The sequence below is a fragment of the Petaurus breviceps genome, unplaced genomic scaffold (genome assembly GCF_028583685.1).
Source record: "Petaurus breviceps papuanus isolate PSGF00001 unplaced genomic scaffold, PetGlider_PUasm1.0 183, whole genome shotgun sequence".
Taxonomy (NCBI): Eukaryota; Metazoa; Chordata; class Mammalia; order Diprotodontia; family Petauridae; genus Petaurus; species Petaurus breviceps.
In genome coordinates this window covers 1,902,798-1,930,139 of record NW_027185791.1, presented here as the reverse complement: position 1 = coordinate 1,930,139, position 27,342 = coordinate 1,902,798, and the positions used below count along the sequence as shown (strand labels likewise).

At 35.7% G+C, this 27,342-nt stretch overlaps 1 protein-coding gene across 1 annotated transcript in view; it reads right to left on the bottom strand.

Moving 5' to 3' along the window:
- Positions 1-27,342, bottom strand: part of SHC3 (SHC adaptor protein 3) — a 164,287-nt gene that overhangs the window by 57,478 nt on the left and 79,467 nt on the right. The window contains exons 3-6 of the mRNA XM_069087744.1: positions 12,139-12,202; positions 8,337-8,456; positions 6,705-6,758; positions 3,397-3,448 (exon numbers count right to left, since the gene is read on the bottom strand). Coding sequence (XP_068943845.1) covers positions 3,397-3,448; positions 6,705-6,758; positions 8,337-8,456; positions 12,139-12,202 — 290 coding nt within the window. The remainder of the gene's footprint in view (positions 1-3,396; positions 3,449-6,704; positions 6,759-8,336; positions 8,457-12,138; positions 12,203-27,342) is intronic.

Sequence of the window (27,342 nt, the reverse complement as noted above, 5' to 3'; positions counted from 1 at the left end):
ATAGTGCTTTGTAAAGCAATGAGAAACAGTACAGAAACAAACAAGTTTAAAGAACATTTTTTGAGAGACCCATGAGCAAAGTCATTCCTTTAATATTCAAGGATAAAAGTAGTTTATCAATTAATCCACAAGCACCTACTATGTGCCCGACACTGGGCTAAGTGGTGGAGATACAAAGAACAGCCCCTGCTCCCAAGGACCTCAGGCTGAGGGGGCAAGAAAATATGCAAATAACTCTATACAATCAAACTAGACACCAGATAAATTGGAAGTAATCAAGAGAAGGGAAGCATTAGAATTAAGGGGGACCTAGAGTGGATACCTGTAGAAGGTGGGGTTTTAGCTGGGACTTGATAGAAGCTAGGGAAGCCAGGAGGTAGAGATAAGGAAGAAGAGAGTTTCAGTCATGGGGGATGTATCAGCAATGCCATATTCACAATGCCTATGGAGATTACAAATATGCTGATATAATTATCCATTACAAAATACATCATGCTTGCCATATGGGGAAATAAACTAGAAAATTTATTAAGATACCAAAAGACTGAGTCCCAAAACCAGAAATTGAAACCATCAGAGTAGTTATGATATTGGAACAGGTAGATAAAGTAGAAAGCACCCACATTTTCAAGCCTTTAAAACAGAACAGGCTATCTCAGGCAAAGGTCCTCCTCTCCCCACGCACAGCAACCACCCAGTGTCCTGGAAGCGCGCTCCCAGCAGCTCCGGCCCCTGGCAGTCCTCAGCAGGAGTCCTTAGCATAAAGTCCTTAGCAGTCCTAACTCAAAAAGGGCTTCGCGCTGCCACTGCCTCTGCTGCTGCCGCCCGCCCTTGCCACCACCGCCAGCCACCTCAGGAACGCTAGCTTGGCTTCCGCTTCCTCTTGCTCCGCCCCTTCCTGCTACGTCAGCAAGTCCAACGAGGCATGGAAGATCTTTAAATCCCATAACCCTTACAGGGGAACAGGGAAAATGCCTAGGACTTGAGGACAGTGTCACTGAATCAAAGAGTATGTGGGGCATCCAGAAAAAGAACTCTGGGGTCTGAATGCAGATTGAAGCAGATTGTTTGCCCTCTCTTTTTCATTTGTTTCTTCTTTCTCAAGGTTCTTCCCATTGGTTCTAATTCTTCTTTACAACAGGACTAATGTGAAAATATGTTTAATGTATATGTAGAGCCTACATCAAACCGTATGCCATCTTGGGGAAGGGAAAAGGGAGGGAAAGGGAGAAAATGTAGAACTCAAAATCTTATGGAAGTGAATATTGAAAACTAAAAATAAATTAATAAATTTTTTTAAAAGAGTATGTGGTGGAGCAGGGTAGGGGAGAAGCGTAAGGTATGAGAAGGCTGGAAATGGGGGAGTTATAAAGAGCTTTGACTGCCAAACAGATAACTTTCTATTTTATCCTAGAGGTAAAAAGGAACCATTGAAGTTACTGACTAGGGCAGAGATATGGTCAGACTTGTCCTTTAGAAAGATCAACTTGACAACTGAGTAAAGGATGGACTGGATTGGAGAGAGAATGAAGCAGAGAAACCTACTAGAAAATTATTGCAACCATCCAGGCAAAAATGATGAAGGTCTGAAGCATCAGAGGAAAAGGGAAGACATATTCAAGAGATGAGATGTTATGAAGATAGAATCTACTGGCCTTGGCAAGAGATCGGATATGGGGAGTGAGAGTGAAAGAATGATGGCCTCGTGTTCAAGCCAGCAGTAGGCAAGTTAGAAAACGAGGAGGGATCAGGGGAGGGATGAGTTCTATTTTTGATATTATAAGCTTAGAGTATCTATGGGACATCCAGTATGAGACGTCCAATGGCCAGTTAGAGATGGTAATTTAGAGGCTAGAAAAGACATTAGGGTTGGGCAAATTAGATCCTAGAATTTTTGGCATAGAAATGATCATTGAATCCATAGGAACTGATGAGATCACCAAGCAAAATAATATAAAGAAAAGAAAAGGAAATAGAAGAAAGACAACAAACAGACAAAAGATGCAAAAACTGCAAAAAATTTTCACGACAAATTCTTAGAACACTAATTTCATACTTCTGGAAGTGTCACTGAAGAAATAAAAAATGGAAAAAGGTGCTGGATTACAAAGGGATGGTCCATACTGGAGGCAATACAATTTCGAGCATCTGAAGGATTGCTTCTCAAGGTATCTGAAGGAGGATAAGATATTAAAGACACGGAAAAAAAAAAAACTTGGACCTGATTATCGCCCAAAAAAAGATAACCAGCAAGATATCAGTAACTACAAATCCATATACTTACTTTCCCATCTATATGACATTTTCTGAGAATAATTTATACCTGCATAATGGATATCCTTGACGTAGTTATTAAAAGAAACTAAGAAAAATTTTGCAAGTATTATATAAAAAAATCACATTTTTACCATAATACAATTGACCAAAAAATAAAAAGAATACAAGATCATATTTTACATATTGCTTTTGGACTATAAAAAAATGCCTTAGTAAAGCAAAAATAAGCATTTTTGCTTTATGTAACTGCTTTCCAACAAAATTTCTGCCACACATATGTTAAAAATATATGATTCATTAAAAGATATAATATATATATATATATTATATATAATATAAAACCTTCTTTGCAAGTCCTCTGATCATTAGCATCAAGTGAGGCATAAATTATGAAGACATAAGCTCCCTGAAAGTGTCCAACTAAAATCCAACTTGAAGAATCCATGGTGGTCTTCCAGATGTTGCTGTTTGTGGGTTTCATTATGCTAACTGCATCTAGCTGATCACTATGAATTCAAAGGATAACTGGTGAACAAGCCTCAGCATACTGAGTGAAATTCCTGAGGCAACCTTATAGGAGACATAGACAAGAATGGGTAGACTTACAATTATGCATCTATATCCACATCAATGAAATCACAGGCCAGCTGCAGTCTAGGTCTATTGAAGCTACTTTAAAACAAAATAGATGGTATCTATTACATGACTAACCTGTACCATTCTGTTATAGAACTTGAATTCCTTGAATTCCTAATGACAACTACTTTTATTTGTTATGAGTAAGCAAAAGTAACCTATGAGTAACCAAAACATCATTTTGTCATTAACACTCATATGTTCGTGATGCTGAAGGGGTGAACAGTTTATTTTTAAAACAAACGAAAAAATCTACAGCACAAAGAGATTTTTTTTAAATTAACTCAGAGATACAAATTTTTCAATTCTCATTTTGCTATGTTAAAGGTTATAACAATGAGACAATATTGATGACCAATATAATCTGTCAACAATCCTAATCTGCAGAAAAAAATAAATTTAAAAATAAATAACTGAGATATGTGGTATTAACAATGTTGAATACAAAAGAGGAAAAAGGGCAAAATATCACAAGCAACATACCTCTATGATTTACAGGGTCCTTAGCTACATATGCAACATAATCTGTTGTATCCTAGAAGGAAAAAAAAGGTACAAATTCAATAGAAAAGGAAAGAGAGGAAAAAGAGAAAGAAAGAGAAAAGAAACAAAGGAAGGAGAGAGAGAGAAAAAGGAAGGAGACAGAAGGAAGGAGAGAGAGAAAAAGGAAGGAAGGAGACATGAAGGAAGGAAGGAAGGAAGGAAGGAAGGAAGGAAGGAAGGAAGGAAGGAAGGAAGGAAGGATTTCCTTGCAAAAAGCATTTTTTTCCTTGAGTAATCAAACCAAATAAGGGAACAGCTGGCAAATGTCTCCCATCTCCCTTTTATGAAGCTCCTTTCACAAATGTTATTGTTGTTCAGACTATGAATGAAGCACTCTTGTTTCCTAGACCTGAAACTTTGCTTTGTCCTTGATGTTTTTGCCCTAGCTTCCTCTCCAAGGGAAAAGGGTAGACAATTTCAGGAAGGCCTCCAACTATACTACAGAAAATACCTACAATAAATTTGAGAGCATGGGGCAGGGGAAGAGGGGAGAAATCTATTCTATCTCCCACTGAAGCAATAAAAATATTCACTGGACAAGCTAAAATTGTTTCCAAGACCCAAGGAGGTGGTGAAGAAAGCATAAGAATCAACTAGAAAATTAAATTTTCTATTTCTCATCTGAGCCTTGTTATCAGAGGTTTTTCTTGAATGTTGCAGCTTTTCCCTGTCCAACAGTCTACCTAATTCCTGAGTGATACCACTTCCTCTGCCTGGCACATAGTAAGTACTATATAAATGTCAGCTATTATTATAACTATTATCTTGTTCACACTGATCAAGCTGCCTTGACCCTGAATCTGTTTGAACTCATTAGTTGCAAAGTCCTTTGAGAAGCCCCTCCCTAGATCATATGGATTCTACATCCTGTGATGAACTGAAGACCATTATGCCCAAGGCCATCTGATAAAACCCTTGGTTACCCTCCCCTGCCTCATTCCAGTCCTGCTTGGGATGTGTTCTTCCTAGTACCAGCACGTCAGAGTTAGAGGGTTGCCTTTCTTGTGTCCCTACCTCATTCTTCCTTGGGTATGTCCAGGTCTGGCAAATAGCCTTGCTTTTGGGACCTGCCAAATACAGAATTGACTAGCTTGTCTAATTCCTCTATGAAGCAACTTTTAGTTCCAGTAATGGAATTTGACATGGTGTAAGAAAGTATACCATTATCATCAATTTATTCTCAATTATTGAAGAATTGATCAGGGAGTCTACCCAGCCCCTTTGCCTTTCCTTCTGGATCTTATCTTTTAAACCTTCAACATAGCAATAACATGGGGGATATGATGAGAAAGGAGTGAATTTCTGATCAGACAATCTGGTTTCATTACCAGTTACCGTAACAGATGTGAAAGGGATCTGAAGATGTTAACTAAAACAAAGATTTGGAATTACTATCCATATTGCTCTTAGAATCATGGACATTTAGATGTGGAAGGGATGTTAAACATGATCTAATCCAACCCTTTTAATTCCCTCAGAGGAAAATGAGGAGCAAAGAACTTACATCATGTGTCTCAGATCATTAGATGATAAGTAGTTAATCCACTTTAAAAGCCAGGCTTCTTGATGCCAAGTCCAATGGACTGTCCACTCCATTATTACAAATTTTATTACAAATAATTTTTTTAATATTTTTGCTACAAATACCTTCAGAGAAGCCACTGCAGATTCCACAGCTATAAGGTTTCCCCTCCCCTCCAAAGTAGACAGATAAAGAGCAGCTCAGTCCCAGAGAGCACTGTATCTGGCTACATAACAAGCTTTTAAAAAATGTTCTATGTGCAATAGGGGTCAGAGAAGAGACAGCCTACATTTCCCAGCATGCTGTGTGGTCAAACCTGACAGAGAAGGAGACTATCTGTGGCACTGGGTGACTACATCACAAGAAATCTGTAGAAGGAATACAGTGGGTCAGGAAGGCAATGGAGGTCATAGAAAATTGGAATAATGCAAAAGTACCACTTAAAGACTGAAGGCTGGAGAAAGACAAAAGCTGATCCCATTTTCAAGAAAAGGAAAGAGAACAGTGTCTGCAAAAAATAGGCCAATTAACTTCAATTTGGGGAATATTCTAGAGTAGATCACTAAAAAAAATTAGTTTGTGTATATCTAGACAGGAAAATGGAAATTATAAAGAGCAAATATGACCTTATCCAGAATAAGTCATGTCAGATGAATTCCACTTCTATTGTTGACAGGAGAATGCTGTACATGTAGCTTGCCTAGATTCTAGAAAAGTATTTGATAAAGTCTTTCCTGCTCCTCTTGCAGAGAAGTTGGAGATATGTTAACAGGTACTTTTTCATTTTTGGTACTCATATGAAGCTGATTAAACTGAGGAAAGTCACCAGCTATGCCTCCCCTTCCTCCACACCCAGAATGAGTTCATCAGAGTCAGCCTGCAGTGAAAGTTGGAGTTCATTTCCCATTGGCTTCCACATGAATAGGCAGCTTGGCCTTTCTGTGCTTAGAGACTCAGTGGAGTTTTGATCATATTTTAAAATTAAGAGGGATTGGGAGCCTAGACTTCAAACAGGCTCTTTCACTAGTGTCAACCGCAGCCAATAATAGATTTCACAGGAATGGAGGACGGGAAAGCAGGGGGTGGGGAGAGAGTGCATTCAGATGAAAACAAGGAAAAGGCAAGGCCTTATTTTTGTAACTGGTAGATGGGAGGAGGAAGTGGGGGGCCATTCATGGTTCTACACAGGTGGGTTAGAGTCAGGGCTTTTTTTTCTTCTTTTTTCTCTTTTGGAATGAGTTATTGATGCATTCTATGAAATCCAGGAGGGTTCATGAGAAGGACAGAGAGCATTTAAAAGCAGGATAGCCTCTCAAGATGAAGGGATGGCCCTACCTAATGGTTGAAATGACTTCTCTAGTCTATATCTATTCTACTAAAGTACAGCATATAAATGAAAATAGAAAAGTCATTCTATCTCTACAGACTCTTTGGAATTACTCAAATAAATCTTTCAAAACTCTGTTATCTATTTTGTATTAAGACAAAGACAGTCCTAGGACCTTTGACTCCTCAGCTCAGGTCTTTGAATAAGGTTCAAGAATACTGAAAATGGAGTTCCCCCCACCAAAAGAAAAAAGAAAAAAATAGCCAAGAAGTAGCTTATGAAACCAATAAAGATAATATCACATTTGGCTTTCCTTTTAGTAACATTAGATTTAGTTTACAGAGGAAATTTATGTTCTCCACCATTCTTAGACAGAACAAGAGAAAAATATATGCTTACCGGATCACCTCCAGAGGCAAAGGAAATAGACTGCATGTGATGGTTTGCTATAATCTGTTGGAAACAAGAAATTTAACATTATTTTCAAATTTACTGAGAACCAATATTCAATAGTAAAAAACTAGAAATCTATTTCATTTCCTAGAAGATTTTGACAGTTTCAAAAGATAAGAAAAGAGTGTTCCACTGTATATATATACATACAACTCTGATATATAGCACAACATTGAGCTCCAAAGCCATTCTGAGGGTTGGTCTACTCATGGGGTTTCCCTTCTCCACTAATATTATGGTGGTTACTATCTTGGGTTGTAAAGCTAACCCTGTGGTCTGCATGCCTAACAAACTCACAAACCCACATCAGATACATTCCAACTTTCCATTACCAGCCAATTGGGGCTATCTCCAAGTGTCCTGATATGTATCTGGTCACTGGACCCAGATGTCTCCAGAGAAGAAAGTGAGGTTGGTGACTTTGCACAGCCTGTCCTCACTTAAATCCAATAAACTTGCACTTCATGGCATCACCACCATGACATCATGTTCCTCTTTAAGAATGAAGGACAAACAACATAAAAAACCAACCGTCTTTGATACATTTAGCCCTTAACAAGGCATTTACTAATATGAAATAGTAAAAATAAAAGCTACAAAATATTACTCCCATAAGTCTGACATGCATACCCCCACAAATACACATACCATCTATGGGAAGAGAGGACACAGACTTTGAGTTCAGTGACAGTAAGGTACATTTGTAAGGAGCACATGGGGCAAGACAACTCACAACCCAGAAGTACATGGCCTAAAAGCCTTTCCTCTCTTTGTTCAGCTCTCTCTATGGCATATAATTGCCAGTGCCGATAGCTCTCTTTTGAGTTCATAGCCAACTCCTTTTTTTTACCAGAGAAGGGACCAACCAGAGGTCCCAGAAGTCACTTTCTCTTCTGAGTGACTGATTTTTGTACATTTCTATCTGGAGTAAATGTCTCTACTCCCTTAATTTCACTTCTAATGCTCTCAAAAGACTTGATGGGGTGTTTCCCTCTGAGCAAGTTTCTGGTAGACACCAAGGCCAGTGAGGGGGAAATGAAGGGAATCTCCTTCTCCTCTATCCTTCAGGATCTCTTTCAAAAAGGACTGGAGCCTGCACTCCACCAAACTCATTAACTGATCGCCCTTTAAAGGTAACCCAGGACTGTGCCCATCTTTGGTCAGCCAGTGGGATTGCTCCTTCTCAGAGGACTGGGAAATACACATCTTTACAGTTAATGTGACACCTTATTAACTGTTTATTATATTTTGTACTTTGGGATAAAGTGATCAAAGATAAGCTTTGAGTCCTAGGGAGAACTTTGGAAAAGGACTCATTGAGCATTCTGCTAATCTATGTCATTTTCCACTAAACTGATACTACTTTATCAAAAAATGTTACACTAATTTGAAAGATTGGTGTATACATACACACACATATACATATGTGCATATGAATATATGTCTCTGTGGATATACATATATACATACATATATCTTTATTACCATGGTAATATATGTCTTAGCATGATATCTTAAGAACTATCAATTTAGTGACTTTCAGTAATGGTTATAAGGAAGAAATGAGAACTCACATACCTGTTTTGAATCAGGTGTCATTAGGTTTAGGCTAGTGGTAGATATATTCAAGGTTATGCTCATCCCTGCAAACTGAAGGTTACTCTTTCCCAGTATGTTGGATAAGACTTTCCGTGGTGGCTGTGAAATCAAGCAATAGTGTTTTAGTTTTTTACCAGTCTATGACTACCACAATGAAACGGCTTCCTGCTGGCATATAGGCAACCAGTGTTTAAATCTAGAAACAATATATTAAAGCTGAAGTCTATTCTTAACGTGAGCAAGGTTGGACCATATCTGTAGATTTTTCATCAGAAAAATTAAGAGAAATATGGTATATCACAGGCAAATGTCATATCAAATTCAACTGAAAGGAAAAATGTAAATAAATGTAAAATATGTAACAATACAACTTACATGAACAATCAGAGAAGACTTCACAATTTAAAAGGCTGTGATGGGATGACACTTTCTATATATCTATACTTGAAATAAGAACAGGCAAAAACACATACATCTAATTCACAAGATTGCTGTGAGAATCAAATGAAATAATACCTGTAAATATCAAAACTAAACATAGACATACCATGTGGCATAACATATAAATTCATAAAGTAAAATTAATACAATTCCAAAACAAGGTAAACTGTACCATAATAGTAGGAGACTGATGTTCCTCCCTCAGAGCTAGACAAATACAAAAGAAAGATTTAAAAAGCAGAAAATAAAGAATTGGAAAAAACTATTAACTAACTTAAAGCTGAGCATCTTGTGATGTCTTTTGAACGTGAACATTAAGGAATATACACCTTTCCAAGCATCACAAGATATATTTACAAAAATAGACTACATGCTAAGTGGGCATGGAAAATGAAAAATAAATGTAAAAAAACAAAATACTTTTAAAAAATCCTTTATAGTCTATAACACAATAAAAATAAGTAATAAATAGGGTAACAAAATAAAATATATGGCTAAAAAGAGATAGATAGACTGAAAAATTAATGTTAAATCATATGGATTCTATGAACAAACCATGGAACAATAATAACTAAGTAAAAATGTAATGGTAAAAAAACAGGAAACCTCCTTGGAGACAACACCCTTTAGAGAATAAAAAATATATGAAAATATATTTTTAAAAATAAAAAGGAGAATTGAATATGAAATTTTACAATTATAAACAAACCCAAAGTAAGCATATAAAAAATAGAGTAAAAAAATCAATAAATTAAAAGGCAAAAACAATATGTAAGTGGTTGATTAAAAGATGATTCTTCAAAAATAATAACAAAATAAATGTTTAGTTAATCAAAAACATTCTGAAACAGGGAAAAGGATCAAATTACCAGAGTAAAAAAAAATTTAAAGGTGAAATCACAACAAAGGAGAATTTTTTTTAATTATTAGAACCAAAATAACTCACCAGCAAAACTAAGAATACCACAGAAATAAAGAGTTATCTACAAAAATATAAAACACCAAAATTAACATGACATGGTAATCCAATTTTGGAAAAAACTGGGGTAAACAGAGAGAACTCTGATTGAGATTAATTTACAATAGAATTTTGCAAACATTTTATAAAATAATACTTATGACACAAAAATCATTTAAATTAAAGCCCAGAAAAAATGACTAATTTTTATCAAGAATATGTATTTATTATGATCAAATTCAATTTATACTAATGAGGCACACAATGGTTTAATGTCAGGAAAAATATTAACTATGATAAAAACAAAACACACCACACCATGTAATTTCACCAATCAATGTGGAAGAGATCTGTGAGAAACTACATCATTTTTAATATGATAAAAAGTATATATCAAAAAACAAAAGCCTAAAACGTTTATTTTACATGGAGAAACACTAGAAGTTTTCTCAATAATTGTGGGAGTAATGCAGGGATGTCCCCTTTCCTCTCTATTCAGTACTAGAAATGCTAGTGATGCCCATAAGGAAAGAGAAAGAAATTAAAATAAAATTTTATTGATAAAGAGGAAATAAAACTATCCTTTTTCTGCAACTTACATGGTAGTTTCCTAGAAGAAAAACCCAGACAATCAGGAAAGAATTAACTGAGAAAAATAATCACTTCAGTAAACTAACAGTTTATAAAATGTACACACAAAACATCAGTATTTCTATATGACAATAAAAATTACTGGAAGAAACAATTAAAGAGGGAAATCCCTTTCAAAGTAACTACAAAATGCATATAAAACCTGGAGCTCAATCTACCAAGACACACTCAAGATACATATGGTAATAATTTCAAAATTATTTTGAAACAAAATGATTTAAGGAATTGATGAGATAATCAGTATCCATTGTTGATCTATATCAATATAATAAAAAATTATGATCATACCTAAGTTAGTTTGTGGATTTAATATTGCAGTAATTAAAGCAATCAAGTAGATATTTTATAAAGCCTGGCAAAATAATAGCAAAATGCATTTGAAGGAACAAATGGACTAGAATCTCTAGGGAAATAATGAATAATGCAAGACTAAAGAAGCAATAGTGCTTTCAGATCTCAGATTCTGCTACAAAGAAGTAATCATCAAAATTATTTAAATCTAACTTAAAAATAGAAAAGTAGATTAGTGGAAAATCCTAAATAAGGAAGATTGACAAACAATTGAATTCATAATAACATAAGTCTGGGGCAGGGTAAGGAACACAAAAACTAGACAAAAACTACTGGGAAAACGAAAAAAGCAGATTGGCAAAATTTTGGTATAGACTAAGAGTTTACATCATATACCACAATAAGCTCAAAATAATTACACTACCTGAATATTAAGGTTTACATAATTTAAAAGTAATTATAATAATTAATTATTATAATTATATGTTTGTTATTATGATTAATTATTATAATTGATATTAGAATATTACTAGAAGGAGAATTCTTAACCAGTCAATGATTAGAGGTAATAACAAAATGGTTTGTTTTGATTATATGAAACCAGAAAGCATTTATTTACATGGACAAAATCAAGACAATTAAAATAAGGAGAAATTTACAGGAGGAAAAATATTTGAATCAAATATCCTTTGGCATAGGCCACATTCAAGATACATAAGAAAAAATACAAGCTGTAAAAGAATATGAACAGCTCTCAGAAAAGAATTACAAGATCTTAACAATCACACAAAAGTATTGCTCCAAATCTTGAATAATAAAAGAAATGAAAATCAAAACAACTCTTAGGTTTCACCTCCTATTTAATAAATTGACAAAGCTAACAAAGATGGGAATAGTCAATGTGTTGAAGGGGCTGTGGAAAGGCAGACATCTGTGAATTTAGGCGCAAAGTGAACTAAGAAGAATTAGGAAAATAATATCCATAATCAGAAACAATGTAGGTGGAAAGAACAACAAAAAATAAATAGAACACTAAGTAACTATAATTAACAAACTTGGTCTCAAAAAGAGATGAAGAAATATGCCACCCTCTCTTTTTTGGAGACGTAGGAGACTATGGGTGTGAAACATTGCATTTAACTATTAGAATTGATAATGTGTTAGTTTTGCTGATCTGTTTTTCCTGTCTTCTATCTTCTAATGCTTTATTAAAGTATGGCACCCTGGATGCAGCAGGAGGAAGGGTTATATTTAGAAATAAAGTTGATACGTAAACAAAAGGTACCAATTATAATTTTACAAAAAATTAAAATGTGGTCTAACAAAGAAAAATTATTATTTTTATGGGAAAAATAGCTAAAAAGGTAGAAAAGGAGATAATTCATTTAGGGCAATAGTGAGAAAATAAAATAAAAAGAAACAAAACAGGAAGAATACTACCTTTTGTTTTCTGAAGCCTCCTTTGGTACCAGGTACTGCATCACAAACACGGCTGATTGCTTCCCTTAAAAGAAAGAAGGAAAAAAAAAAGACTGTCTTAATCATGTGTCAAACAGAATTATAAATATAGAGATTTTTTTGCTTACATGGGTACTGGCTACCTAGTTACTTTGTGAGAGATATTATGTCTCCAGATAAAAGACCCACTAATTGACTAAAAGTTAATTGAAAAAAAGTCATTGAAAGGCAGATCAAAGCCTCTGTCTAACAATCTCTTGAATCTCAGGTGTCTGTTATAATATGCATCTGTGTCATATTACATCATCTGCTGAGTTTTCAGGTTGGGGGGAGGTATCATTTTTTGAAACTGAGACATATTCTCCATTATGTAATCAGCATATATTCTCCTACCTAACCAATTTCTATTCTTTTTCCAACAGGGTGAGAACATTATTTGAAAAATATTAACCTTCTATATTTTATCAATACACCTATTGTTAATGCAATACCTGCTTAGATAGGCTTTTCATCTTCATGCCCCACTAATTTCCATGGGGACAAAAAATTCAGAGTTTCTTAAAGAATTAGCTTATCTAAGGGGAATTGCCAAAAGGTTGTTACAAAGCACCATGCCAAGTGGAGCATTTAAAACTTAGAACCAGCTCTGCTTTTGCCTCCACACCGGTAAACCATGTGGGAGAGGTAAACCAGACATGACACTAGAAATGTACACCTAGGCTCCCATTCAGAATTCCAGACTGGGTGATTGGGGTTAGATCCAAACATCTGAACTGCTGGAAAGCAGCTAAACAGACAGAAAACCCTGCCTGAGATGCAACAATGAATAAGAACCTGGCAGAACTAATGCTATACCAGTTGACCACAAGCTATCTTTGTGGCTTCACTGGACATTACCCTCCTGCTCCCCACCCGCCAGCCCCACACTCTGTGATCCATTCAAATCATCTTTCCCTTTGTACCTCACACCAGACACTCCATCTCCTATCTCTGTACCTTTGTATTGACCTTCCTATATGCCTTAAATACTTACTCCCTTCTTACTTCAACCTGAGTTCTTCCTCTGAAGTACAGTTCAATCATCTACTACAAGACACCTTTCCTGATCCTCCTGCTTGACAGTATCTTCCCCTCCAAACTACCTTGCATTTAAATACTTTATGTGCATTTCTATTTTTTTAATTTATGTTTGTGCTCTATATAGTTACGCAAATTGTTGCCTCACGCATTGGAATGAACGCTCATTATGAGCATGGATTATTTCATTTTTTGTTTTTGTGTCCCCAGTGCCTAGAATAGTACCTGGCACATAGGAGGTGATTAATAGTAGGAGATGATTATTGAATAAATGATTGCTTGATAGAAGTGACCTTAGTTCAGGACAAGGTGATTTTGAAGAACTCTGAAGGAACTCCAGGTGATCTTGAAATTTCATGCTTCAGCTGATTAATCAGGAAGTGCTTACTACAACTACAGTTTCTTTTGTGTTTGTCTTTCATTCTTGAAGAGGACCATGACATCAGGGAGATGATGACATGCCTTGCAGTTGACTTTGATGTGAGGGAGGGAGGGCTGTGCAAGATCACCAGCCTCACTTTCTCCTCCAGAGCCATCTGTGTCCAGTAGCCAGATATTCATCAGGACGACTTGAGATGGCCCAGGATGCAATGGGAGACTCTCCCCCTTTTAGGCTATGCTCTTTTCAGGTTCTCACTTTGAGTGAGACAAAGCCCAGTCAGTAAATAGGCCTCTTTAAGTAGTTACTTAAGGGATGACCCCTTTAATGAAGTGAACTGGGTTGAGGGTTCAGACCTTGATAGAAAGAGCCAGTTATTTAGAAGTATTAATACTATTTGAATCTTTTTAAAAAATCTTAAAATCCAATTTCATGCAGCAAGTGTGTTTTACAATGCCTGCATGTTTTCTTTTCGAGAGATGAGAAGGTTGGGAATGAAATAATAAACAATGAAAACATGAGGAATTTGGGGTCTCTTGTCCAACAACATGAAAGAGTAGATATTTTCTTCCATCCCTATAATATCTCAAACCTTTTCAAAATATGTGTGCATTTATATGTATGAGTATATATATATATGTAAATATATTTATATATACACACATATACATATATATACACAATATAGCAAGATATAAAGCAAATATAAAGGATACCAAGAAACCAAATTAGGTAAAAACAAAAAAAAATAACTGCAAAGAAGGTTAATCCCTAATGTTTAACCACACTCAGGACCCCCACCCTCCTGATTAGCATGCAGGCAGGGCTGCACAAGCTGACCCGTGAACTTACAGCAAAAAAATCAACTCTACCTCTCTTTCCTCCAAGTGTCACCAAAAACTGAAAAGGCAGAAATTTGCCCCAACTAGGACAACTATATGGAAGAATTCTGTGCTGTTGCAAAGCTCAGCCACAGAACTGAGGAACAGACAATTGCGTAGCAGGTTCAAATCCACTAAGCTTGAGGGGATGAGTCTACCTCCCATGGGGAGGAGAGCTGTGTTCCCTCCAAAAGTCACTTAGGACAAAGACTGAGGTTCACAAAAAATGAATTGCATAGTGTGGGAGGAAGCTGGGCTTTGAGGTCAATCCCCCAGGAAAACTGACCTCGAAGGGAGGAGTCAAAAAGTGAGCAATAGAAAAAATAAGGGGGGAAAGGCCAAAATTACCAAAGATCTTGGTGGAAGAAAACTCAGTTAAAAACTTTGAGCATATACAAATATGCCAACAAGGGAAATATTAATAATAACAGAAGAGAAAATTGCCTTCAGATTAGTTAAAAGAGTCCAGTCGACTATGAATAAATACTATAAGACAAAGAAAAATGAATCAACATCTGGTAAATTTGGGGAATCTGTGAATTCCAAAAAAAGCATGGATCCACTACAGGATGTTTCTGAATGGTTTAAAAGAGAAATAAGAATTGTGAAAGCAGAATTTATGGCCTACTCAGTAGAAATAATTGGTGTAACATAAAGACATGAACCTATAGAGGCAAGTCTCACTAAAGAAAAAAAAATAACTGATTGGGAATTTAAATACATGGAAGCAAATGACAATCTGGAAGAATTTAAGTAAAAAAAAATCAATGAAGTTAAAAGAAAACATGATCTCCATATAAACAAAACATAATTGATTTCAAAAATAGGATGCAAAGAGACAATATAAGGATTATAAGTCTCTCATAAGAATGTAACAAGTCAAAAACCTGAACACTATAATGAAAGAAATAACACAAGTAAACTGCCCTGAATTTCTGAACCCAGAAAACAAAGTGCTAATCTAAAAAATTGTTTGGCTCCAGAAAAAAAAATGCTACAAACTCCAAAAGATATAGTGGTTATATTTATCAATTCCAACGGCAAACAATAGATTCTACAAACAACCAAGGACCTCCAAATACAATGAAAAGGAAATTCTCATAACACAAAACTATCCTCCCACCAGAAATCACAGAAGGTGATGGAATAGATTGGTTCAGAAGAGCAAAAGAGCTCAACTAGCGATCCAATTTGACATGTTCTGCTAATCTTACTTAGCCTAACCACTAATTTTAAAAGATAGAAATTCATTTTTTTAAAAATCATCTGAATAATTTCAACAAAGAAAACAAGACCTGAACAAATTATTTTCTTCCCAAACCTCCTAGTCAACAAAAATACAAGAAAGGTAATCAAATATAGCAACCAAGGACAATAACAAAATAACAAAAAAAAATAGAATATTAAAAGATTTCCTAGGGGCGGCCAGGTAGCACAGAGAGTAAGAGCACTGGCCCCAGAGTCAGGATGACCTGGGGATCGAATCTAGGCTCTGATACTTAGCACCACACCCAGAAATAACTGACCGTGTAACCTTGAGCAAGTTACTTAACCCCAATTGCTTTAAAAAATAATTTAAAAAAATATTTCTTTCTAAAAGTACTCAAGGAAACACGCTTGAAAGCAGAAGATAGATAAAAAGAGACCTGTAATATCATGAACTAAAGTTCAGAAAATCCCACCTATGGATGATCAATGTTTGTGGTAATAAATTATAGAAAAGGAAGGTGCATAAAAGAGAAGAGAGAAAGAAGGTGATAGCAGGAAATGCAATGCACCCTAGGGAGAGAAAGGTGATATAGAAGCTGCTATTTATGGTGGGGAGGAAAGGTAGAAACACAGGCAAATAGCAAAATGTCCCTGTTGAATAGGCCCTGAGTTTCTTTGTAATGATAGTTCAGTTCTGTTGTAGTAAAGTGGCTGACTCAGCTTTTTCTAATTACAACACAATTTTGAAGGCATAGAGGGACCAACTCTCAAAACACCTAAAAAGGGAATAGACTTTTCAGAGATGGAAAGGACCTTAGAATCTATCCAGTCCAACTCATACGTGAATGAGACACTACTTTGGGGGAATAAATTCCTAACTATATTATGCCACCGGAGATTAATATGGAACATTAGAATGGATAATCTCATAAATGACATCTTAATGATTGAATACTTACACACTTCAAAGATCTGTGATTTTATTGACATAGGTACTCCCTCCACCATAGAAGGTAATCATGGAAAATTTCATTGTCCAAAGAGCTAATCACCTATCCCTAGATCATGAATACAACTAGACTGGTCCTCAAATACCTGACCTTTGCAGTTTGAAGGACCCACCAGAATCTATGGCTAATATCCACAAGAAGTAGCTTTTGAAAACTCAGGTATATCTTCACTGTGAACAACACAGTGAGGTATCAAAGAAGAACTTTAAGAAGAAATAATTCACATGAATAAGTAGTTTATTTTCTTATGTTTCCCAGCACGAATTGAATGTAAACATTGAATCACTTATAGAAGTCACACTTGATCACAGGCAGATATTTTTTGTACTGTTTAATTGCATCTGTCAAAATTAATTTAATATTTTTCTATCAATATTCTTTTTATTTAATTAAGCAATCGGGGTTAAGTAACTTGCTCAAGGTTACACGGCCAGTTATTTCTGGGTGTGATGCTGAGTATCTGAGCCCAGATTTGATCCAGGTCATCCCGACACTGGAGCCAGTGCTCTTACTCGGGGTTAAGTAACTTGCTCAAGGCTACAAGGCCAGGTGTTTCTGGGTAGGTACTAAGTGTCTGAGCCCGGGATTTGATCTCCAGGTCTGTGCTCTTACTCGCTGTGCTACCTGGCCGCCCCATCAGTATTCTTTAGTGATAATTAGTCTATAATGCTCTTTGTTAGTCTTGGTTTTTCCATTGTTTGTGGAACTGACTTAAACTTTTTTAATATATAGAAATTGGGCAGAACGCTGCCACCTTTCTGTATTTCTAGGGAGAAAAAATTATTTTATGTTGGGATTATTTGTTTCTGGTATGTCTATTCTTTGAAATAATTCATGAATCCATCTGGTCCTGGTGTTTATTTAATATGCAAGTTCATCAATGAAATGTGTGATTTTTTTCTGATATTGGTATATATACATTGATTTACATTATGTATTTATCATTTTGTCTGTTTTTAGATACTCATTAATTTCTTTTATATTCTCAGTTTTGTTATTACCCTCTTTCTCTTGTCATCCCTTTTCCCCCTCTCCTGACCCAAGACCATTCTAGAACCATCCAGGAAGGCAAGGTTTCAGGAAGAACTTCCACTTCTACAGCAGCCTCCCAATTTGCCTTTCCCATTAATCCAGGCTTTGGCTGATCACAGGATTTGGATGAGATAGGTGGGCATCAGCACTTCCATTTCTTCTGATGATATGGAGAACCACCAGCACTCTACCCTGCCTCTATACTTTGAAGTTCCACCTTTGTTCCAAACCCAGAACTGTCATCTTAACTACTCGTGTATCCCAGGAACCTCAAGGTGTTTCCACCTGTAGCACTCCAGGACTTCCATCTTCCCTGCAGCGAAACTTTCTTTTATGTGTAAAGAACTACTTCAGAGCAAGAGTTATCTTAATTTCTGTTTGTTTCCCTCAGTGATAAACCAGGCCATAACCTATACTGTGTGTCCTCTCCTCCCAATCTCAGTCCCTTGGTAAAGTAATTTTACTCTATCCTCTATTCTTAAACCCCTTGTTCCCTTGTCCTATTTCCAGTCTCACTGTGTCAAACTCCAAACCTGCATTATCATCATCTCCTTCCCTAGCTCTTCCTCACTTGCTGCTGAAGATGACTTGAGGAAATCATAAAGTTGGGGCAACTGGGATCCACGACAAGTTTATACTAGCTAATTTCAACTAGATCCTCACTGCAGCAAAGCAATTCAACGATTTCTCTAATTAAATGTTTACTTCATTCACTGTAGATGTTCAAAACCTTCTCAAGTCTCTCCTTACCTCCCTTCTATCCTCACCCCCTCAACTGATGGTAGAGCATCATACTTCACTGAAAAACTGGATCCATTCACCAAGGGCATCCTCCTTGACCTCTCTGTAGCATCTGACAATGTTGACCACCCTCTTCTCCAGGATACTGTCTCTTCTCTAGTTTTTCTAACTGTTTTTTCTGGCTTCTCATCTTAATTGATTGCTCCTTCTCAGTCTCTTTTGTTAAGTTTTTATCCGTCCCGTTATCTCATCACATACCATGAGTTTTGGTATCATCTCTACACAGACAAGTCCTAGATGTATCTATTCAGGCCTAATATTCAGTTCCATATCATTAAAGACTATTGGACACTTTGGACTGCACAGTCATAGGCAACTCAAACTCAATATGTTTTAAACACAGCTCATTATCTCTTCCTCAAATTCATGACACTTCTAAATTTCCCTATTACCATCAAGGGCGTCTGCTATTTTTTCCAGTCACCTAAATTCACAACCTTGGCATCATGTTAGAATCCTTTCTTTTATATACCTTCTATATCTAATCAGTTGCCAAATTTTACAATTCCTTTCCCTTCTCTTGCATCCATCCCCTTCTCTCTACTCATATAACCACACCCCGGTGCTGGCTCTCATTACCTTTGTTTTGGACTAATTGCAACAACTTCTTAATTGTACTCCTTCAGGTGGGAAGGAAGCCAAGCCACCTGGCTAGGGAAGATACAGGAAACAGAAGCTGGAAAAATGGTGAGTTAGAGAAGTTTAGTAATCCCTAGCATGTGTGTGGCCCTTTTCATTAAGTACTAAGAGGTGGGGAACCTGGGGTCTCAAGACCACATGTGCCTTCCGGGGCCTTAACTACAGCCAAACCAAAGAGGTTTGGATTCAGTCAAAGGGCCTCACTTGAGGACCTAGAAGGCCACATGTGGCCTTGAGGCCCCAGGTTCCCCACCCCTGACACTATATTTACTTCAACTGCAAGAGGAGTGACCCCAACTTCAAGTTAGGCTCTGAGAAAGAAGAAACAGAAATTTGCTACAGAGATCAGCTTTCCCTGTTACCTGACCTTAAAGAAGTTGAAGCAATTTAGAAGTTCTTCCTTGAAAATAGCTTGGTGAGGAATTACTGGGCCAAGGTGAAATTTAAAATGTGTTAAGCACTTGATAAATGCTATTGCTGTCTGTGCACAGCCACAGCAGTTGTGGCAAATTTTATAGCAAACTGTTCTACCAACTGTGTTCCAGATGCACCTACCAACAATTAGACAGAAAATCAGAAGCATATAGAGGTTAACCACAGATGAGATGGGATGAGAAATATGTCTACATGATACAAACTTAATTTAAAAAATTAAATCTTCAGTCCAGAAGATGAGCAGCAACAAAAAGGGGGTGGACAGGGAATAGTAAGACAAGGGGCAGACTTGCCAGTTTATAGACCAGGCATGACAATGAAACCTGCCATAGTTGATTTTAACTTTGTGTTGCTAGATTTGTTTGGACTTAATTTAGTTAGAAGTGAATTTTTATAATTTTTTAAAAATCTTAAACTATACTATCACTAGTTTATTACTAAAATATGCAGTTATCGGGACTGCAGATGACATGTGTACATGTGTCATGACTGCACATGACCACTGTATATGACACCACAGTACCACATACCCAGTGGTTCTTTTTTAATAATAAAGTTATGGAGAAAAAATAAATCTACACTAGGTGAATATATACACAAAAATAATGGACTCCCTCAAGTTTCTTCCCTCTCCTATCCCTCCTCTGCATAACAGAGTGATTTTTTATTTTGCAGGCGAGAATGCAGGGTAATTGGGGTTAAACAACTTGCCCAAGGTCACACGACCAGTAAGTGTTCAGTGTCTGAGGCTAGATTTGAACTCAGGTCCTCCTGATTCCAGGGCTGGTGCTCTATTCACTGCGCCACCTAGCCGCCCCCAGAGTGATTTTCTTCAAGCATAAGCTTCCTTATACCACTTTATAGACTCCAGGAGTTCCCTGTAGAGTCTAGGATCAAAAGCAAACTCCTTGGCATTTAAAACTCTTTAAAGTCCAGCTTCTTTCTATCTTTTCAGTCTTTTAACAAATTTCTGACCTTTACAAATTCCATGGTCCAACCATATTAACCTATTGGATGTTCTTGACTCATGATATCCTATGTTCTGTTTCCTTCTCCATATCATTTTACAGATGAGGAACTGAGGCAAACAGGGTTAAGTGACTTGCCCAAAGTCACCCAGCTAATACGTGTCTGAGACTAGATCTAAACTCGTGGAAATGAGTGTGCCTGATTCTAAGCCCACTGCTCTATCCACTGTGCCACCTTTTTCATTTTGGAGCATTATAATTTTATTTTCCTCTCTTTCTCTCATCAAATTAGCTAATGGTTTATTCATTTTATTAATTTTCTTTAAAAGTCTCTAGTTTTACCACTTCAACTTTTTTCTTATTTTATTTCTCCTCTGATTTTCAGAATTTTTATCTTAATATCAGGGTTTTTTGTTTGTCTATTTTTCTAGTATTTTTATTTGCATGATTAATTAATCTATTCTTCCTCTTTTGCTGATGAAAACATTCAGAGATACTAAATTTCCAGTAATTACTTTGCCAGTTTCTCAAAAAAAAATGATGATTGTCTCATTGCTACTGTTATCTTAACTGAAATTACCTATTGTTTTTATAATTTGTTCTCTGACTCACATATTCTTTAGTCTTCAATTAAGTATGAATCTTTTCTTCAAATGATCTTAATTTGTTATAATTTTTTACTGTTGTGATCAGTAATAATTCACTTAACATTTCTGCTTTTCTCCAATAGCTTCTAACTTTTTATGGCTTAGCATATGGCTGATTTTTATGAACACCCCAAAAAAACCTTGGGGGGTATGTATACTCCTTTCAATTCCCATTCAGTAATTGAGAGAAAACTATTATGTTTAACTTTTCTAATATTCTATTCAGATCCTTTTTGTATATCTTTTTGTTGAGCTTTCCTAGGTTTAGGAAACACTGATATTTCCAATTATAGCTTTGCTGTTTATTTCTCTCCTTAATTTTATTAGTTTTTTTTAGATACTTAGATGTTATTCCATTTGGCACACATATATTAAATATTGATATTATTTCATTATTTGGGGGCTTCAATCATAATATGATTTATCCGTTTATCTTTCTTTAAGCATGCTTATTTTTCTTGTTGTCTTGTCTGAAATCATAATTGCCATTCCTGCTCTTTTGAATTTGCCTGAATCATAATAAATTGTGCTCCAACTCCTCAGTTTGACTCTTGTGAACAACATATCGTTTGATTAATTTCTAATTCATTCTGTTCTTCTCCTTTGTTTTATGGCTCAGTTCATCCCAATCAATGTCTACTGTTGTGATTGTTAATTATGTTTTTCTCTCCATCCTCTTGTAATTTTTCTTCTTTTGTCCCTCACATCCCTCTTTATGAAGAATATAGTGATGATTTGGGGCTGGGGAATAATGTATTCAACATGAGTATCCTACAATTGAGTAGTTCTGTTCCTCTAATCTAATTTTAGCTTTATCCCTGATTCTTGAACTTTTTCTCCTTTTAAATTCCCCATTATGATAAGACCCCTGAAGTTTGGGCTTGTTTTGCTTGAGACTATTGCTTGAGACTATTCCCTCCCCAACTCCAGCCTACCTCTTGCAATAAGTCGTCTTCTCTCCTCTCCCTGTGGCCCACTTAATTCTCCGTTGGATTTTTGTTATTTCTACATGAAATGCTTTACTCATGTCAAGGCATATGTGTATTCATCTCACCTTTTCCCAGTTCAAATAAGAATAGGATACATGAGATGCCTATTCCTCATCCCTTCCTCCATGTTTTATACAATTCTAATGGACCCCAATTATGAGAAATAGCAAGTTCCTCTCCTGTCTTCCTTATTTCTTTCCAAGTGTATGTTCTCCTCACCCACCACCTTTTTATTTATCTTAAAACCAAACACCACAAAACGACTCCCATATCTCAAGTTTATCTTTCTTTACTCTTTCTGTGACCCTTGAAGAAATTAGGATTCCAAAGAGATACGTCTCTTCTTTCCTGCCAGCATTCTAGTATCAATTAGCCCCTTTACAGCATAAATGTATTAACCTTCCTACATTTCTCTCACCCCTTGTGTTTACTTTCCAATGATTTTACTCAGCTCTACTATTCTCAACAGGAATGTTTGAGCTTATCTTATTCTGTTAAATGTCTTTTCCCCCGTAGGATTATATTCATTTTAGCAAGATATGTAATTTCTAGTTATAAGAGGCGGCTAAGTAGCAAAATGGATGTGAGTACTGGACTTGGAATCAAGGAAATCTGAGTTTAATTCTGGCCTCATATATTTACTAGTTGTGTAACCCTGGGGAAGTCAGGATAAAGGACTACAGCTGAGGTCAAGAAGACCTGATTTTAAAGCCAAGTGTAGACACTTACCAGTCACTTAACTTTTGTTGCCTCAGTTTCCTGTTCTGTAAAATGGGGATAATTATAGTGTTGCAAGAATCAAATAAAATAATTGCAAAAGGATTAGCCCAATGCCTGGCACATAGTAAGTGCCATATAAATGCTAGTTATTGTCATTACTACTAATTATTATTTCACTACTATCTGCTTCTGTGTCCTCATTTATAGAATGAAAATTATAATAGTATCTAACTCTCAGGGTTGTTGTAAGAATAAAATGAGCTATTTGCAAATGATTTTGCAAGCCTTGGAGCATTCCAAAATGCTAGTTATAAACATGTTTCTTTTGCCTCTTGAAATACTTGGATTTTTCTCTGTTTAAGGGTAGCTGCAGCATAATCTTCTATGAATTTGATTATGAATTGTTGATATTTGAGCCCTTTTCTGTCTGCTTGCAGTATTTTTTTTTCCTTTGACCTAGAAGTTGTAGATTCTGGCTCTGATATTCCTGCATGTTTTTCTTTTGTTTTTCCTTCTAGGAGATGACCAATAAATCCTTTCTATTTTTACTTTTCCCTTTGGTTCCAATAAATTCGGGCAGTTTTCCTTTGTTGTTTCTTAAAAGAGAGTATCTAAGTTTTTTTTTTGTTTGATTGTGAATATTGATTCTTAACTTCCCCTCCCTTGACATGTTTTCCAGATCAGTATATCCCTCACATGTACTTCTGACTTTTCTGTCTTTTGACTTTTTCCTAATGTTTCTTGTTCTTTCAATAAGTCATTGCATTTTGTTTGCTTCATTCTATTGTCAGGGTGTGAAATACTTGGTTAAGAATTTCCACCTTGGGGTGGCTAGGTGGCGCAGTGAATAGAGCACTGGCCCTAGAGTCAAGAGGACCTGAGTTCAAATGTGACCTCAGACACTTAAAACAAAAACTAGCCATGTGGCCTTGGGCAAGTCACTTAACCCCAAACTGCCCTCCAAAAAGCAAAGAAAAAAAAAGAATTAAGAATTTCCACCTTCTGTTTTAAGTTATATATTTCTCTTCCAACATTTCCTCAAGAGCTCTAAATTCATTTTTTAAAAACTCTTGCTTCATTTCTTCAAGTCACTCTTGGAATCCTTGTGACCAAGTCATTATTTTGCTTGATACTCTACTTTCACTTATTCAATCAAAAAATATTTATTAAGGCCTTCCCATCACCACCCCAATGTGCCAGGTACTGTGTTAAGTGCTAGGGATTCAAAAAATATGTTACAAATGGCATGTTGTATTCAGTGTGCTTGCTTGTTTAAAATTGTGGCACCAAAGAAAAGAGAACAAAATATGTATATATTGAATATATTGGATGAAATCAGTGAATACAAAAATGTTTTCAATGTCACATATTTGTTACAGCAGTGAAATGACCCCTACTGCCTTGTATCATTAGTGTAAAAATAGCAACAATTTCCCCTTCAAGCTGTTACCAGTGAAAGTTACTGTGTGAAGTAAAACCTCTTGAGACCATAATTTAATTTTATGTCAATTTGAATCCAGATAAAAAGTGTTTATGCTGTTTTGTTCATAATCTACCATACCAAGGGAAATGCCAACTGCTGTTATTTGTGACCCCCTCCAGGTATTTCAGTCATTTCCTTGTGGTGTGGCTTGCTGGTATGGTTGAAAGGATAACCTTATGAAGCTAGCGTTAGTATCAGCTTAGTTTTCCCATTTGTTTTTTTTTTCTCCTCTGAACATAATTTTCCCATCTTTGAGGGAACATGAGGGGCTTTTGCTTCCCTTAAATACTGTGGAGTCATGAGTTAGAAAAAGGCTCTCCCAAATTATTCTCTGTTACCCAGCATCCATATAGAAATGAGAAAATTTTGCTTCACCTTACTATGGAAAAAGTAGTCTGTAATTTTCAAACCTAGACATGGCAAAGTTGATTCTGACATAGTAATATCCTAGGGCCCCTCTTCCCTCTTTTAATAAATTGCTTTGACTGGTGATTGCCTTATGGAAATTATGTTGAACTATCAGTGATGGAAATACAAGGTTAGCATTTTTTTTTAAAGAATCATTCTCTTACAGGGCTGGAGCCACTTCCTAAAGATTTAAAGTAGAATTCAGAAGGGCTTGGATCATCTAGAATCTTTTCAATCACTGTCTTTATTAGAAGTCAAGATAGGTTATAAAGATTTAAGACAAGGAATAGCAAAAAAAATCAAATTTGGGACAGAGATTTTCATTTTTGCAAAAGATGTGAACAGCATTATTTATTATCAAATCCATATATTAAAGTACTGTTTAGCTCAGACACAACTATGAGTTTTAGGGCATATCTATATAATGCCAAATCATAAAATGAAAGCTGAAAATTTCAATGTTTCAAGATAGACATTTGGCATAAAATAGAGAAAATAGGCATGTGATTAATGAGTTTTTCAGGTATTTGATATTACATACATAGTACCTCAAAATCAGAAACATAAATTGAGTCATGAAATCTATGATTTCTACCTCTTTTTGTGTCCACTTCATTTTTTCCTTATACATTTGACACTAAAATCATTTCTTTACCTACCACCTCTCAAGTGTGCATGCCTGTAGTCTGAAATTATTGTTTATTGTTCATCATTTTATTTATTATATTATGCTTTATTAAGAAAAATGACTCATATTTTATATGAAAATGCATGAGCATTATATATATATATTTTTGCTCTGATTAAAATGGGTAAGAATCTAAATGTTCTCTGGGTATATACATTAACATAAATGTTGATGACTTACATGTACATAAACACATATAAGATATTAGTGTAGGGCACAAATTTATCTATAGGCTTACATTTATAATATCTTCATCTCCATATTAGAAAAAAGAATTTATGAATCATTAAATATGAACTCTTAATCTTCAAAGGTTTATAGTAAGTAACAGAAACTTCCCCAAAGCCCTATCAGAACTAAATATCTTTTGAGGAAAAAGGGAGACAAATCTTTGCCCCTTTCTCATTCTAGCCATTGATCATTTTACAATTTGTTCTGGCACATTACATAAGTCCTCCCCTGGGTAACTTAATCACAAAAGTTTATACCAGTGGTGACTTTCTTCAAAGATATGGGAGAAGGGAAAAAGAAGGACACTATTTGCAAAATGATAGGGTTCAAGTCCAATTAAAACTTATGCTCACAAACAGATTTGCTTTAAAGTTTTCCAGATGTTCTGCAAAGGCATCAGAGATGATGAGTCAGGAGAGACATACACTGGTTCATATCTAACATTCAATAGAAGAATAATATTGTATTTTATATAAGCAATAACATCCCATACTTCATGATGACTTTCTAATTGATTTATATGTGTATCTACAAAAGGCCTAATTGCTTACCAAAGTCTCATTCTAGGACTTTTGGGGTAGATAACAGATGTGGTCAGAATGTGTCAGAAAGGGAATAAACTAAAGGAGAATTTTTCTTTGAAGTTTGGAATTTAACCTAAAGCTAGTATATCGGGGTGCTTATGTTTCATTATCCATATAAAAGTGCATGTCAAAGCCATTCTTTAACATTGTATCTGTGTTTTCCTTTCCCTATTTTTTGTGGTCTATGAGACACTAATGAGGCTGAACTTACTGTGTATCTTATTATGGGTCTCTCATTTAATATTGGGGGTTAGGGCAGAAATTTTTTTGAATGTTAGTGAATCCAAAAAGAGTTCTCCTGCAGAAACATGGACAAAAATATTATTCATGTGCCATCATTTTATTACCACAAACAAATATTATCTTACTGTTTCAAATAGGAAGCTTAAGGCAGATTGACATTCAAGCCTCCATTCTACACAGATAAACTAAAGCAACAAGAAATGATGTGACTACATGAAGACATAGAGGAAGCCATTAGTAAAACTGTGGTTTTCAAGATTTCTTGACTCCTGATATAAAAAAAATCACAAATGCAGAAATCACTAAAAAGTATTGCTATCTACCACTTTGTACAGCAAACACAAGGTTTTCCATCATCCAAAGGAACCAACATTCTGATTTCCCTGAGCCTAGAACAAACATCACAAGTAACTATTGTAGTGTATATGATCTTCGGTAAGTATCACCATTGAAAAGAAGAATGAAAGAGTATGGAAGTAGGGAGGGGAAGGAGATAGGATACTATCCCACCATCTTGTTTAAATCCATTCTCAAATTTAAAAATCAATCAAGAAGTAACTGCAAATATTGTTGCCAAGATTTTTTCTTTAGAAATTGTAAAACCCTTTACAAATATAAGGCATTATTGAAATAATACATTATCATTAATTATTATTGTTATGCCCCATATCTTTCTTTTGAGGTCATTTACTGTGTGCTACATGAGGAAGTAGAAATCTCTCTCTCTCTCTCTCTCTCTCTCTCTCTCTCTCTCTCTCTCTC